Below are 16,466 nucleotides of genomic sequence, written 5' to 3'. Positions count from 1 at the left end.
CCACAGCTGAACAACTTCTTGGTTTAAGCAAATTTAAGTCACTTTTTGTATTCAACACTGCCAGTGCTTTCTTATTTTTAAAAGTTATCACAAATAAATGTGTTCAAAAGGAAATGCTTTGGTTTTGTTCTAAATAATCCCAGTTCCTGCCGTAATTCAGTATTTATTTGAAACAACACTGTTTTAACACAGATCTATTGTGGAAAGTGCTTTTACAGACTGAGAATGATAGGACCTCTTTTCCCAGATGGATGCATAACGTTCTAGAACAAAAGGATGACTAAAACAGCGCCATGACAAAGGCTAACATATCTGCAGATGAAAAACAATCATTCACAAGTGGGGCCATTTCTAGCCAGTTCACTCTCAAGTTTTGTCTCAGAATTTAAATCATTCTCAACACTTTTCTCCTGAGTTGTCTCCGTTTCATTGACGTCTTCACTCGAACTTTGTGCTGAAGGATGATCCGCAGCCTCTTCGTCAGACTGGTTCTCCGTGTTGGACTCTGCAGATGAATCAGACTTCGGGCTTTTCCTCTTGTGCTTCTTCTTGCTCTTTTTCCTTTTTTTAGAGCGTTTTTGGAAGCTCGGTGTGTTCTCATCTGCAGTCGATTTCTTACTTTTATCTGGTTTCTTTGAGCTCCTGTCTCTACTTCGCTTCTTCCTTTTCCTTTCTCTGCTTGTACTTCGTAACTTTGCTCTTGCTTCTGTGTGAGGTTCTTCATCTCCACAGTCTCCCTCTTCACTGTTATCCCTATATTTAGACCCCCTGTCTCTACTTCGGCTCCTCTTCCTCCTCTCCCTGCTTCTGCTCCGATACCTGTCCGCCCCCTTGTCGCTGTGCCGAGATCTGGCAGATCCTTTGTCTCGGTGGGGGCTCCTAACCTCCCTGCTCCTGCTTCTGTGCCTGTCACTTTCCCGTCTGCTGCGAGACCTCTCCGATCGAACTGGGCTTCTGCTGTAGCGGCTGTACCTCGATGAGCGTTCTCTGGATCGTTCCGAGTACCAACCGTCTCTGCGACTGCTCTGGGGGTTTCGGTTGGGGGAGAGATGCAGATCCCTGTCTGCCTCCCAGAATTCATTGCCAGGGTTTCGAAACACATGCAGGAAGTTACAGTGTTTCCCTTTAGGACACTTACGTCTGTCAAACAGACCTACAAACAACAACAACAAACAACCGGGGGAGAAAATGAGGATGTTATCATTATGTTGTTTAAATCTGTAACATATTTATTCAAAAAGGACCAAATATCTCACCACATATAGCATTCTTCCACCGTGTAACAGGAGATATTTCACACTGAAGCTGCCTGCCTGCGTACCACCTCCCATTAAACTTCATTAACGCCTCCTTGCACTGATCATCTCTGATTAGAAAAACAAGAGGACACACAAATAAAGACTTATCCACCTAAGTATCTAAAGTCTAATGATAATGGATTTGTTGTAAACTTACGTCTCAAACTGAATATAAACATTGCCTTTCAGGTGTGGTTCGTAATTGCAGCAGACCTGATAAGAACAGAAAAAAAGTGTCAAACCGACTAAAAGTGTATTTTCTTCAGCAAAAACTAATTTTAGGACAAAATAGAAGGATGTCGCTAAAGTATCACGACTGAGAAGGAAGTTCTGCTTCAAAATAATACACTGGAGCCAAAATATTTCCAAAAAAAATAAAAAAGGGTTTAAAAAAAAAGCACAGCCATACACGGCTATCTTACCTTGAACTGCACCACCTTGCCAACACTCTTAAACTCAGGGAGAACGTCATGGTAAAACTCAAGGAAAGACTCGTGCAGGTCCTCCTCACTGTGCTCTAAACAAGCGTCCATGTCATAATCGTCGCGCCGCAATTGCTCCATCCCAAAGGTCATAAACATGCCACGGATCATGAGAGTCGGGCTGGATGTGGGGTAGACATGCTTCCGAGAACATCTGCACACGTAAAAAAAAAAAAAAAAAAAGTGGGATAAATATGATCAAATTTATAGGGAAAAATTGCCTCGAAGTAAGATGTACATTTAAAAATGATATTAGCAATGGAAAAAAGAAAAGCACCTTTCTCCAAATCGACAAGCTCCGGTCTTCAGAAAGAAAGGACAGTTGGCAACATCACGCTCTGTTCCATAATTCTCAAAGTTCATGTTCACAGGAGCCTCAGGGTTCATCCATGGTCCTTTATGTTCAAGCTGCAATGCAACAAAACCATGAAAACATGACAGAGTCTGGCATCCTAAAACATGATTGTAGCACATAGCACATGATGATGTAAACACTTACGCAGACTTCATAAACAAAGTGTTTTAAATCCATAACTGTCAAATTTATTTTTTATTTAATATCCCAAGTGTTTGTTTTGTTTTTTTTTACCTGATTTTCTGCTTCATCCAGCATTTTCTGAACAGCTTCCTACAAATGGTGTAAAGACATGGCTGGTGAAAATGTGAAGACGTCAACATACTGCCGCATGTCTGTCATTCTGGGTTAAGACCCTTCACATGGACTGACAGGCACCAAAATATTTGGGGTTTAACATTTATTCGTATCAGACTTCTGTTCCATTTCCACTGTTTTCACACAAAGTAAAAGATACGTTCTTGTTGTGGGGGGTGAAGGTGTTCTCTTTGAGTGTGTCTTAGTCAAGGAGCAAGAAAAATGCTTGTGCCACTTAGTCAAGGAACAGAAAAATACAAATAACACAATAATTTGCAAAAAGTTCAACATATCTTATAGTGCAGATTATTTAAAGTTCTGCATGATCACTATAAACACTCTGTAGATAAAAGAGGATATATTTCTTTATGTTTCTATCCTCCCGGAGTCCGTTTCACCTCTCTGTCCCGCCTCTCCTGAAGCTTCTGCTCCTTCTCCTCTTGTTCTCTCTTCTGCTGGGCCTCCCATTCCTCCTTTATCATCCGCTGTACACGAACACGAGGACACACGGGTTCATTTGGAATGACACTTTCAAACAAAGGGATTTGTTAAGCATCCATAGAAGTGCGTGTGAGAAAAGTGCATCACCCTAACAACCTGAAGAAATGTTTTCAATGGATTTGTAATTTTTAAACATCCTATTTTAAAAATCAATAAACCACAAATCTGGTCTCCTAATCTATGTGTGGGCAAATGAATGTAAAACATTTTGTTGGAACTAAATGGTCACTTAGTTCAAAGCCAGCGAGCTCTATCAGTGCATTATTACTATTATGGTACCTAAAACATCAGTAAGAATAGAAAATAAATGACCTCTTCTTCTTCCTTTTTTTTGCGTGCAGTTTCTTCCCTCTCCACCCTTAACCTAAACTCCTCCTGGGCCAGCCTCTCTCTTTCCAGCCATTCCTTATGCAACTGTAGTCTATAAAACAGAGCACATTAACAATCAAGTGATGAAGATGTTCTCGGTCACAGATGGTGTAACTGTAGGTCAGCTACAAACCTTTCTTCCTCAGTTAAGCCAGTATCCTCCCCATTTTCCTCATCAACTGTACACTCTTCTTCAGCTTCACCCTGGACATCTGTAATAAAACAAATCATTATGTGTAAGGGTGGGGGGCAATACAGGTAAAATCCCCCCACGTGACTTCCTGAACAAACCCAAAAGCACTGAACAGCTATCCCCTTACCGGACTCTCTGGCTTGGGCAACAGCTTGACGTTTCCTCCGTCTCCTCTCTTTGCGCTGAGCAGCCTTGCGTTGCTTCTGACTGTAGCGAAGAATACAAAAGCCTTTCAGAAACGCATTGCAGTACATTTTCAATACAACACGAAAGATGACGACAAGTCTGAATGAATGAATAACTTATCCTCTTAGCCAACAACTTTAGTTGTGTTGATTACAATCAACGAGTGAAAATACTACTATATACTAATAAAATGATGTATATTCGTAAAATCGCCAGATGTTACTAACCTTAAAATTGGAGCAGAAATTGGACCAGGAATGGAGGCTGCCATCTCAACGAGCGATAGCTAGTATGCTAACTATTGAGCTCATTTGAAGTTTACACACCGGTCAATTTTATTATATTTTTTGGCTAAACTCTTTTATCCAGTATGTCTTTGTTTATTTTGCAGAGTGAGACAGATACGGGTTTCAGAAGAAATCAGTAGTTTGTTTAAAATAGAACGGAAAAAAAAGAGTTAGCTAAATAAAGAGCTTCTATGCTGAAAACAGGAAGTCGAAGGGAAGTACTTCCGTTTTTGAAGTGTCTTCTTCTTCTTTGGTTCCTAACAATGGTGTGAATGAATCACAGCAACACACTTTTTTTCAAAGACTTTCAAGTGATTCTTTAAATCATAATTTCAGTATTGTAATTACACACACATATTCCCAGTGGATAATTTAAATAAATAGACATGTCTCATTTTAATTGACAAAATTAACACATAAAGAGAATAGAAGTCTGAGGGGAATGAAAAATATGGTTGAATAAAGAGTAGACTATTATTAACGTGTCTTATTTACAAGAAAACTTTATTTTTATATTAACTTTGGGGATGCAGTGGCTCAGGTGGTTAAGCAGGTGAGCCAAAGTTTGAAGGGTTGGCAGTTTGATCCCCGCTCACCCCAGCCAAGTGTCGCTGTGTCTTTGGGCAAGACACCTCCTCTCTGCCTCCAGCGTGGCCCCACTGGTGTGTGAATGCATGTACATTTCCTGGTGATGGCCAGAGGCGCGTACTGGCAGCCTCTTAGTTTTTAGTTAGCTTTTAGCTGATCTAATTTTGTCTTTTATTGTTTTAATTTGTTTTTATTGTCTTTTACTATGTTAAGTCTGTGATACGTGTCAGATGTTGTAGTTAATTGGGGGGGGGGGGGGGGTTGTGAAGCAATTTGTGATTCTTTTTTGTGAAAGTTGCTATAGAAATAAATATTTACTTACTTTACTCATGTATTCTTACCATCTTTCATTGGATATTAATAAGCAGATTGACACAGATACGATTTTATCTTTATGTATCAGAAAGACAAAGCAAAAAATTACAATTCAAACAAAAAAAAGCCTAAACAAATGTGTTTTAGCTTATTTACTTCCTAAAGACCCAATATGGGAAGCATAAAAACAATTTTATTTTTATTTTTTCCAGCCCCTCTTACACAGTTGAGCCAAACTTTTGTAAGGCATCTTTGATATTATTAGCCCCCCTGTTTTTCTATTTAATCTTCTTTCTTTTCTGCTGTCGGCCTGAGGAAGAACTCTGGCTGGGTGCAACACCGGTAGCAAAGAGCTTGAGGCACCAGAGTGTACAATAAATTGACCAGCAGGAAAACAAGCTGGCTGCTAACAGGCACTCTGTATGAGAACGGAGTCCGAGTGTGAAGAGATGCACCAATGTAAGAAAACTGGGCCTGAAAAAGAACAAAGAAAATCAGACAATAATCAACGAACACAATATTGTCTTGAACTGAAATCACTGTTAAGAAATGTCTTTAAACAAAATGTCATTATGATGTGTGGCGATTTCTTCTTAACAAAAAATATTTAAAAAATATTGTAAGAAAAGGGATGCAAGGGTTTTTGCATCAATTTAACGCAAACCCCTCAAAGTAAGCACAATCTCTGCCTGAGTTAGACTGTGATTAAAATAATCAATTACAAATTGATCCATTCTTCACAACGTGCTTTGTTTTGCTGCGTATTATAGAAAAATAAAAAAGTATATTCGTTGTTATCATGACAAAACAAATTTGATATCTTGTGATACCGACATCTACTATCTCATTGTCACGAGAAAAAACTTGTTTTCTTGTGATATCTACTGTCTGGTTAATTTTCCCGTGATAAAATGAGATGAAGATGTCGCTATCACAAAAGAAAAACAGGCAAAAAAAGCAAGGTTGGCCGTTCGCGACTTCCCTACTAAAAATATTATTAACCTTTTTTTTTTATTGCATTTTTTTGCTTAATTGCTTTTATTGTTTCATTGTTATTGTCTCTTTCATTATATTTTATTTTTTAGTAATTTTAGTGATATTTGACTTTATGTTCAGCAATTTGATTACTTCTGCTTTTATAAGTGTTCTACAAACAAACTGACTGACTGACTGATTGATTGATTGATTAATTGATTGATTGACACTCTTAAAAAATGATAACTCTTGGGAAGTTTGATTATACTAAAATTCACTATTTTTAGGAACATCATTTTATGGAAGGCATTAGTTTATCATTTTAAGTTACTTGTTTTAAAGGGTGCATTGAAGGTGGAAATATTAGGAGTTCATGCATGTTTTTCAAATCTGTTTCACAAAAAAACTGCCTTATTTCCTGTCCGTTACTGCTGCCAGAGCCTCAGCTGTTCTCTCTATAGTTAGGCCGAACAGCTGACATTCAAATGAATGCCACCATTCCTCATAGTCCCAAGTTAGCTTCTGTCATTAGTCCTACTGATGAGTGACATGCCAGCCTGCAGCCAAACACAATAGCTGCTTTGTGTAGTTGAAGCTAGGATTGGCTCTTTCACTGTTCCCTCTCCTGCCAGTGTTCAGGTCTTCCATTTTTAGTCATAACTAGATGTCTGGAGTCTTCTGGGACACTTTACATCAACACATGCACAACCATGAAGTGGCAAGGCAGATGAAAGAGAGCCCCTTTCCGTTTCTAGAGAATAGGAAGCTTGTGAAAAGAAGAATGGCTGTTCTTAAGCATCATCTAATGGGACATTCTGTAGATAAACAATGACCAATTCTGTTATCTACTTCATTTGTTTAAAGTAGTCAAACACAGAAACACGTACCTGTGCCAGTGCTCCTGAGTGTACAAGAGACAGGTCTGGCATCCACTCACATCCAGGGACTAACAGCCCATATAAAGCTATTATATAGTATGGTCCAGAATACAGCATGCTCACCAGCATCTGACAAAAAAAAGTGGGTTAAAAGCTTCAAATGACAGAGTTGAGATACTTTTCTTTTTTTGTATGAAAAATATCAATTAGTTACCTGAACTTTGGGATAGGCAGAGGGATCTTTAAGGTAAGGTTCATACTGTTGTGTGTAGTCGTGACACCATTTGCAAGACCAGTCAAGAGCAATCTTGAACACAGAGTTTTTATTTTATTTTAAACGAAATAGATCTGCAAATGTCTGAATGAATGTTGATCGTCTTAAGCTCCTTACCAGGCCTCTGAAGACACAGAACATAAACGCAAGAAGAAGGCAGATGATAAACACCAAATCCAGGGGTCTGTGTAGCAAGTTTTTCCTCACAGTATTTAGAATATCCTGAAAAATGGCAAAAGCAACAATATTTACAACATATCTTCTTTCATTAAACAGTCTTTCAGCAACTGTGAGGCAGTTATAAAAAGAAATAAACATCTGCAGGGAAAAACTAAACGGTCTTGGTGTATTTCATATATAACTTTTATTAATTGTAGCTGTATTCACTTGCATATTGAAGTTATGGGTTTGATTAATATAACAAAGTGTTGATGAGGGCTATTCATTTATTATTTCCTTGATTGAAAAAAAGCCCCAAATATCTGTTCCTTTACATGTAAGTTGCTCAGTACATAGGAGTTTACATACTGTCGACTGAGTATCTCGTGCGGAGGGTTGACTGAAGACGCGGAAGCAAGCCCACACTGACACAAAGATATAAAGAATTTGGGGAATGAAGAAAAACCCAACTTGGGTCCCATATTTACCTAGAAGAAACACAGAAATAACTTCAATTAACTGGGGATGAAAGGTGTGTATGAATGTGTCAACGTTTTTCTTTATATGAAACATTATTTCTCTCTCTCAGCTCTAGGGTTCACTTTAATTTTTCTTTTTAAGTATGCAATGTCATCGTTTTCTAAGATAAAGTAAATGCTGAGAGACAAGTTGGACAACCTATTCAAGCTGTGTATAAGCATCCCATTATTTTTAGTGCACTTACCCACAGCATTTCCAAGAATGTAGACTATGGTCTGCATGAGAAAAGAGCCAACCCAGTACAGTCCAATTACTCTGTAACTATCCCTGTGAAGATCACATATACACTGCAGTTATCCAGATGAGCACATTATGGTTCAAACATACAAGCTGGTGCATCTCATACCCCCAAGTTATAGCAGCAATCATGAGCAGATACATGAGATAATGAGCTGAGCCATCCCAATAGGAGACCACGTGACCGTGTGCTGTGTTAATATGTGGGTCTGCCTGAAACAGGGGAGTGAATCCATCAGAGAAATATGTGAGGGTGTGTGTATGTGGAGAGGGGTAACAGGCTGCCAGCGCAAACACTTGCCTCTTTGAGGTAAAAAGTTACAAATCCATCAATGATGTTGTCTTGCTCCAATGCAATGATCAGATTCACCACGCTGAGGAAGGCGTACACTGCATACACTGCACAGACGCAAGGTTATCACTTCATTTCAGTGGGTGAAAAACTGCTGCGAACACTTTACAGCTATCTGCTCAAATGTAAGTTTATTATAAATATGCAAATGTAAACATTTTACATTCAAATAAAAAAGTGATTGTATGTGAGAAATCATATATACAGTAGAATAGAGGGTCCTCTGGTGCCTTCTTCTTTAGCATGAAACGGGCTGAAATCAACAGGGAGGGGACTGATGTGCACCCAGCAAAGAAGAAAGCTTCAGCACTGAATGCAATGAAAAACAAAATAATAATAATAATAATAATAATAATAATAATAATAATAATAATAATAATAATAATAATAATAATAATAATAATAATAATGATGATGATGATGATGATGATGATAATAATAATAATAATAATAATAATAATAATAATAATAATAATAATAATAATAATAATAATAATAATAATAATAATAATAATAATAATAATAATAATGCAATATTTCTATTTCTGCTGGTTGGGAAACTTGTATGGTGATAAAGTCAAGAGGTTACATTAGGGGTTAAAAAACAATAAAAACATGTTGTCACTCACCTGCTGTTTGAAAGAAGAGAGTTGAATAAATAGCAAATAGGAATGGATGTTAAGGACAAAACAAATACTCCGGTCCCTAAAGACGCGCTCATTGCTGCTTGGAGGTTTTTTTTTTGTTTTGTTTTGTATGTATATATAATTATTACACAATAACTGATGCTTTAAAGCTTTTCAGATGCAGGAACCATCTCATTCCAGTTTCTAAGAAGTCATGGATTATCTAGGAAAGCAAATAACTGCGAACTAGCGCTTCTGCTGCTCCAACCTGCACGCGCGCTGTCATCCCCGCTTCAGTCCTCTTCTAACTCACGCATTTACGCTTGATCTGTGCGTCAAAGCGCATGCCCGAATATCGAGCTGTTTCAATTCCTATTCCAACTTGAAATTCCTTTAAAAGTAAAAAGTTTATTTTTTTCAGATTTGTCCGGAAAATATTAATAAATTCAGTTCCTTTGTTAAAGGTCCATGAAAAATTAAATTGGAAAAAAACTTTTCACAAAGTGGTCTAGAAATTAACATACACAAACATCTTATTCAAACTAACCCCATATGTATTATTGTAAAGAGAATTACTATCATTTTATAAACAGTTGGGTGTAAAATATGAGATTAAAATAGGATAGCTACCGTTGACTTTATAGGAGAAGTTATCCTTAAATTTAAAATTTAAGATAAAAAACTTTTAAGAAAAACAATGTCACTTTTACAGCCAATGATGCCTACAAACAACTAAAATAAAAGAATAAAATCACCGGGGCGTGTAGAGGGCAGGCTTTTTAGAGGAAGTGCGTTACGTCATTTCCGGGGCTAACAAGCATTTACTCTGGTGGGTTTAAGGCCTTCGCCGGGATGGATACCACGTAAATAAAGAACAACGCTTTCTTTTTGGAGACCGCGTTGAACACCGTAACGCGTTGTTTTCCTTGAAACGGAATATTCACACAGTCGTTGTTTATGATGGCGACTGGGAGCGGAGGCGGTATGGCGTCAAATCATGAAGCTGCGTCCAACTCTATTCAGTGTGCAGCCGCAGTCGCGCTGTCCAGCAACAACATGCCAGCCTCTGCTCCGGTCCCGTCCTCCTCCCCGCCTGGCCCCGGCCTCCACCGAGGACCGATGTACAACTGGCAGGCGACGAAGAGTTCCCTGAAGGAGCGCTTTGCCTTCCTCTTCAACAACGAGCTGCTCAGCGACGTCAGGTTCATCGTGGGCAAAGGCAGGCAGGCCCAGCGGATACCGGCCCATAAGTTCGTCCTGGCCGCTGGCAGTGCCGTCTTTGACGCTATGTTCAACGGCGGGATGGCCACGACTTCAGCTGAAATTGAACTCCCCGACGTGGAGCCAGCAGCCTTCCTCGCCCTGCTCAGGTAGACGGGACCCCTTAAGATGTGAAGATGCTCATTTAGATTCCAGCCATGATAGAACATGTGACATGTTGGAATCCGTGGTTGGCATCCTCCACTTTCACATTTATGCTGTTGTTTCTACACTTAAATGTTTTTATTATTAGAATAATAACAATAAATCACATGTAGTTGCCGTGCATCACAACAAAAGTAAAAAATGGGCTGCAGAAGCTCACATAATTGTAATCTGTGAAAGCTAGGAATGAAAAAGTTGAGACTACAACCATGACATTAATGCTGGAAGATAATTAAAAAGTTTAGGTTACAGTGCAGCATACATGGATCACCTTCACTGTTCCTTTCTTTGATCAGATTCCTGTATTCTGATGAAGTCCATATCGGTCCAGAAACTGTGATGACAACTCTATATACTGCAAAGAAGTACGCTGTCCCTGCGTTGGAGAGTCGCTGTGTGGAGTTCCTCACCAAACATCTAAGAGCTGACAATGCATTCATGCTTCTGACTCAGGTAAGGAAGTGCCAGCCGCCTCAGCTGGAAGTCACTGACCTGAAAGCTGCTTTTCTTCTCAACTCTGGAACGTTACGCTTTCCTTAAATGTAACCTTACGTTTATAAAAGTGCTTCAATGTAGCTGGCTGTTAAATGTAGTTTCTTGAAAGTTACACATAATGTCAAGATCTTAAAAACAGTAGTAAGAATTTAGTTTTTCTGACTCCAATGGTTCCAGTCTTGGATGAAGCCATTTTTTCTTGTAAAACACGAGTCAGACCATCTCCCATCTATCCGTGCTCAAAACAGGATTTTTCTCTCAGCTGATCTATTTTTGGTTAACGCTGCCTGCTGCTCTCTATCTGCCGCATAGACTCATCTTAGTGAACTGATGCTTGATGAGAAACTCGTCTTTGCTGCAGCATTTTGGCATTTTCTGTGTCACTACTTGCCCAAAAATAGTGAAGTAAAATATTTCTGAGACGAAAATATATTTTTGCCTCATTCCTACATTTGATTATTTTTGTAGTTTAGGCTTTTTACCCAAAATGAATGTAGAAAATCAACACAAAAGAGCTGCAGGAATATTTCAGAGTTTTTAAAATAGGATTTCAGAAATCCAACCTAAGAATATGAAAAGAGTATGATGGAAAATACAGGAAAGGGGCATTGGAGCAGAGTGACTGGACTTGGACTACTGAGCACAGGTTCTGGTTCTGAGAGGTGCAAACTACAACGTCTGGCAATAAAGTGACTACATTTAGAAAGACAGGCAAGAAAACATATATTTCTATTTGGAACAATACAAGTCTCTTCAACTCTGTTTGAGCAGTTACCTGATAAAGCAGTACGTGGTCATAGAAAATGAGACATGCCATTCCATTCTGGAGGATCTGTGAATTTTAACAGCAGAGGCTGAGGAAACCAGTCAGGGTCTCAAATGGAGGCAACAGATAACCATGATCTCAAGCTGCAGCTGGGTGGCATACTGCTTTTTAAATGTTGGACCAAGCAAATCCCCAAGATAAGAAGAAGGAGGCTTTTTGGTTAATTCAATCTTTAATATTCCCAGTGGTCTTTATGGCATTTTTAGCCAGAATCAAAAAACCTGTTTAGTTTTTTTTTAGAACATGGTTTCTGCAGAGCAGCAGGAGTTCATTAGAAAATTCGCCTCTGAGTTGTGGGGCCCAATTTCCCGTCATCCATGTGTTTACGGTCTCTCTTCCCAGCTGACAGCCCCTTACAACTCCAGCATAACATTACTGGTGCAGCAAAAGTCCAGTTTTGAGCCAGATTCCAGCTCAGACGAGGAAAACAAAGACGTACATGGATCTATTTGTCTGCAAGTGGATGCATCAGAATGGAGCGGAGCCATTTGTAGTACCTATGTCACCGCTGCAAGCTTTTTCCAACAGCATTTCTTCATCTCCTCCTGATTCATAATGATTTGAATAAAGAAATAATCAGAAATGCAACTTATATCCTTTTATCATCAGAAAAAGGACATGTTCAAATCACCAAAAACATGATTTTAATTGGAGTTGGTTAAAACAGCGGGTTGATGGTGATAGTTTCAGTTCAACAAATTTGGTCTTTTTAGATGCAGAAGGATGTCCTCAAATGGTTTTTAATTTAGATTTTCTATTGTCATTTTTGCCTTTTTAAAATGTGTGCTTTTTTAAATTTATTTTTTTTTAAAGGCAAGGTTGTTTGATGAGCCTCAACTCGCCAGTCTCTGCTTGGACACCATAGACAAAAGCACTGGTGATGCAATTAACGCTGAGGGCTTTACAGACATTGATCTGGGTAAGCGTGTCTCTGCCCCTCTAATTAGTAAAAGTTTTCTCTTCTTAGATCCTTTTTTCACATGTATTAATTGATTCTTTTGGTGTGCGAAGACACCTTATGTGCAGTGTTAGAGAGAGACACACTGAGCATCAGGGAGAACCGTCTGTTTGAAGCTGTGGTGCGCTGGGCAGAGGCAGAGTGTTACAGGCAACAGCTTCCCCTGACATCAGAGAACAAGCAGAGGGTTCTGGGGAAAGCCCTCCCTCTCATCCGCTTCCCACTCATGACTGTGGAAGAGTTTGCTGCTGGTAAGTGCATAGCTGTCCTCTGTTCATCAGGTTTTCGTTTGTTTTCCAGCATTTTTTCTGACCTCATCAGCCATTCATCATGTTCTTCATGTGTCCATACAACTCAATCCACAGAAACCAGTTTGATATTCTTTTTTGTGCAACAGGGCCTGCCCAATCTGGAATATTGTTCGATCGGGAGGTGGTAAATCTGTTTTTACACTTTACAGTAAACCCCAAACCACGGGTCGACTACATTGACAGGCCTCGCTGCTGCCTCAGGGGGGAAGAGTGCAGCATTAATAGGTTCCAGCAGGTTGAGAGTCGATGGGGGTACAGCGGCACCAGTGACAGAATCAGGTGAGACCAGAAGCTCCACTTTTGGGTCATAAAATAAAAAAACTGAAATAAATCACGTTTTTCTAATTCTATTTATTTCTTGTGTTATCTCTTTGTAGATTCAATGTAAACAGAAGAATCTGTATAGTTGGTTTTGGCTTATATGGTTCTATACATGGACCCACTGACTATCAGGTCAACATACAGGTAACGCATAGCCTTAAGGCATCTTATTGCATTTGTACGTTTTTGATGGAAAGATCTAGTGAAGACACTTAGCGGCGCCGAATGTGTTTTTTATTAAGCAGAATAGTTGAAACATCATAAAGACAAACTCAATGTTAGGATTTAACACAAACCCAAACTCATTTCATTGTGTTCCTCTGTGATTTATGGTATAATCAATCAATCAATCAATCCCATCAACAAAACAATTCAAATTCACTCATTGAAGCGTGTTTTAGATGCAGAAAAGAACTGCATATTGTGAACATAAAAAGTATGTGTGGAAATATAAAAACAAATACAGGTTTTTGAGAACATCATCTAAAAAGAAAACACTTAATTATAAATATGACATTAGTTTAAGTGTTGTCCATTATGTCAACTATATGAAGCGTTTGTTTGTTTTTCTATCATGAATATCTAAGTTTAACATTGTTTTTTTGCTATATTGAGTTTTGCCAAGAACATACAGTCAGAAGGAAATTCTCCTCCTTGTACTTACAGTTTTTAGCATTTTGCCACAAAACTCACACAACCACACATATATTAGTTGGATTCATTTTAGAAACTTTTAGCAATTTAAAGTTTAACTGGCAATTTAAAAGAATATATATTTTCTGATCTAATCAAACAACAAAAAACCTGATAAAGTATAAAAACTGCTTAATCTTTTGAATTTGATGTTACAAATGCCCTGTTTGTTTATGGAGTATTTCTTGTGTTTCAGATCCTAGAAAGTGACAAACGCATTACTCTGGGACAAAACGACACAGGCTTCAGCTGTGACGGCACAGCAAACACCTTCCGGGTGATGTTTAAAGAGCCGGTGGAAATCCTTCCCAGTGTCAACTACACTGCATGTGCGACCTTGAAGGTCGGTCCAAAGCTGCCGCATGTGGAAGCTGACAACTATAAACTAATGCTGTCTTTTGTTCCTTTTCTAATTTAAAGTCTGCTTCTAATTTTGCACTTCAGGGTCCAGACTCACATTATGGCACGAAAGGGTTGAAGAAAGTTACTCAGGAGTCCGCTACAGGGGCCAAGACAACATTTTTCTTTTTTAGCTCACCTGGAAACAACAATGGTACGTCAGTGGAGGACGGGCAGATACCAGAGATCATTTACTACACATGAACCCAAGTGGTCTGGCTGAGATGGACTTTGTGCCTGAAAATCTTGTACATTTAAATGTGTGTATATTTGATGGCAAAAAAAAAAACCACAGGTGTAGATACATAATCTGGAATGTAGGAGGGCTCGTGGGAAAAATCACAGCTTTAAGGGCATGAAAGTTACTTTTATTTGAAAGTTAGCTGAAAAATGTGTCTTGTCATTGTTATTTCAGTGTCCCACAGCAGTCCACACTGCCCAAATTATCCTGCACGTACAGGTACAACCTGTCATTTTGTCTGTTTGAGCTGCTACCTTTACTTTAAAACACAATTTTATTGTGAACTGTGATCATTTATTTTACAGTTTTCTTCAGCTGTTTCGTGTCTACGTTGTGTAAAACATTCATGACTGTTGTGACATTAAACTGGCACAAAATGTTAACAGTCAATCAAATGTATGTCAAAGACTGTTGCTTCAACTTTCTCAAAGGTTTGGGCTTTTTTTTTTGTCAAAAACACCTGAAAGCCAAAAAGGAAAAGTTGTGATTCCTCTTTTCTGTCACTAAGTGGTGCAAATGTGCAAATAATCAGAAGAACTACAAGGGGAAAAAATTAAGCATGTCAAAAAAAAGAAAAAGAACGGCTGGATATTTTAGGGGTTTCCTGATTATATTTTTTTGCGATAAAAGTCAAAGTTTACATGTAACACTCGAGGCAATCGAGAACAGGAAAAGAAATAAAACTTACATTTACAAAAGATTAGGGTTCTGCAGAAAAATATATGGAACTTAATGCATCAATTACGACCTCACCTACACTAGTTCCCCAGTAAATTCTGGCCCGTCTCCAAACGTTTTTCTGTTTTGTAATTTGAAAGTATGACTGATTTACTGAAACCTGCATGTTAAAAATGAATGCCCTCAAACTGCTCATCATATAAGGCAGGTAATGCAAACCAGGCCTTTTCAGACAGCTGTGAGTGGGCTTTGATAGAGTGATCCATGAAGGCTGTCAGGTGAGTCACCAGGACCTGAAAGCTTCTCTTGCTGACTGCCCACTTAGCTTTTTTTATTTTTTTTAAATAGAAACAAGAGAATCAAGTTGACGCTAGATTTTTATCCACCCACTGTAAAAACGCTGCTGAACTTATTGTCACCATTTCACCAAATGTTTCAAGTTGCCAGTTTTGATTCAGAAAATGATTTTACTGTGTTTTTAGTGGACATCAAGCCACCAATGTGCAGAAACATGCACAGATTGGTCCTTTAAGTTGCTAAATTGTAAACACATACTCTGATTTGCATGATTGCGCGTGTCTCCGTATGTGGGAGGGTGTATGACAGCAGAATGAGCTGTCTACATCACTGTGAGCCTGTTAGTTGAACATAGTCAGCAGGGTAAAGAATTCATGTTTCTGCTGTTTCTGACATGAGAGGAACTGCAGGACCTAAATTTAAACAGAATGACTGCACCAAAAGCTCTGCTGAGAGCAGTTCCATACTCAAGTTCTCTCTTTTGCATTTTTCCTTCTGAAATAAAGAGTTTAAGTTAAGACCTATAATACATGTTTCCCCCTGTAGATCTTTACCAGAGCAGTTATCTAACAAATCAAAATTTGTTTGTATTGAAAGCTGGGTTTACAAAATTGACACCTTTTTTTCTATCATGTATTTTGATGAGGGCTTTTTGAAAATCAGGACAAGACTTTATACATATTTATGAAAACAGGATACAATCTTTCTCATCAATGTGGCAGAGCTCATTATCTGAGGATGAACTATTAATCAGATGAGTCAGTTGGATGCTGAGTGCGTACAACTGTCTGTCAAATATCTTGTAGTGCAGTGGCCACTTACAATATGACAATAAATACAAACATTGTCCTGTAAAAAAAAAAAAAAAAACACACACACACCATAGAGCGAGTACTTGCAAACCTGCAAT

General features: G+C 38.6%; 3 protein-coding genes across 4 annotated transcripts; 1 reads left to right on the top strand and 2 right to left on the bottom strand.

The window, feature by feature from the left end:
* Positions 1-147: 147 nt before the first annotated feature.
* Positions 148-4,196, bottom strand: zrsr2 (zinc finger CCCH-type, RNA binding motif and serine/arginine rich 2). Its single transcript, XM_011488655.3, has 11 exons — positions 3,909-4,196; positions 3,623-3,702; positions 3,436-3,514; positions 3,246-3,354; positions 2,831-2,917; positions 2,370-2,408; positions 2,058-2,188; positions 1,721-1,934; positions 1,456-1,511; positions 1,257-1,366; positions 148-1,153 (listed from the first exon to the last, which is right to left on the bottom strand). Exons 1-11 carry the CDS (start codon positions 3,950-3,952, stop codon positions 330-332), a joined length of 1,773 nt encoding a protein of 590 aa, XP_011486957.1. The 5' UTR covers positions 3,953-4,196; the 3' UTR covers positions 148-329.
* A 729-nt stretch (positions 4,197-4,925) lies between these two features.
* On the bottom strand, positions 4,926-9,615 carry tm6sf1 (transmembrane 6 superfamily member 1). The gene is made up of 10 exons (XM_023953332.1): positions 8,916-9,615; positions 8,492-8,595; positions 8,236-8,333; positions 8,044-8,147; positions 7,882-7,964; positions 7,527-7,645; positions 7,116-7,220; positions 6,939-7,031; positions 6,734-6,853; positions 4,926-5,345 (listed from the first exon to the last, which is right to left on the bottom strand). The coding sequence occupies exons 1-10, from the start codon at positions 9,005-9,007 to the stop codon at positions 5,154-5,156; spliced, it is 1,110 nt and encodes a 369-aa protein (XP_023809100.1). The 5' UTR covers positions 9,008-9,615; the 3' UTR covers positions 4,926-5,153.
* A 102-nt stretch (positions 9,616-9,717) lies between these two features.
* Positions 9,718-15,240, top strand: btbd1 (BTB domain containing 1). Of its 2 annotated transcripts, none has more exons than XM_011488647.3 (8): positions 9,718-10,282; positions 10,634-10,790; positions 12,472-12,577; positions 12,670-12,867; positions 13,077-13,206; positions 13,305-13,392; positions 14,138-14,284; positions 14,386-15,240. In XM_011488647.3, exons 1-8 carry the CDS (start codon positions 9,870-9,872, stop codon positions 14,542-14,544), a joined length of 1,398 nt encoding a protein of 465 aa, XP_011486949.1. In that variant the 5' UTR covers positions 9,718-9,869; the 3' UTR covers positions 14,545-15,240. The 2 variants fall into 2 exon arrangements, with proteins under 2 accessions (XP_011486949.1, XP_004066969.1); XM_004066921.4 differs by having other exon boundaries at positions 13,014-13,206.
* Positions 15,241-16,466: the final 1,226 nt, after the last annotated feature.

This window comes from Oryzias latipes, chromosome 3 (genome assembly GCF_002234675.1).
Source record: "Oryzias latipes chromosome 3, ASM223467v1".
Taxonomy (NCBI): Eukaryota; Metazoa; Chordata; class Actinopteri; order Beloniformes; family Adrianichthyidae; genus Oryzias; species Oryzias latipes.
The sequence above is the reverse complement of the archived record's forward strand: the minus strand, read 5'-3'. Positions and strand labels throughout refer to the sequence as shown.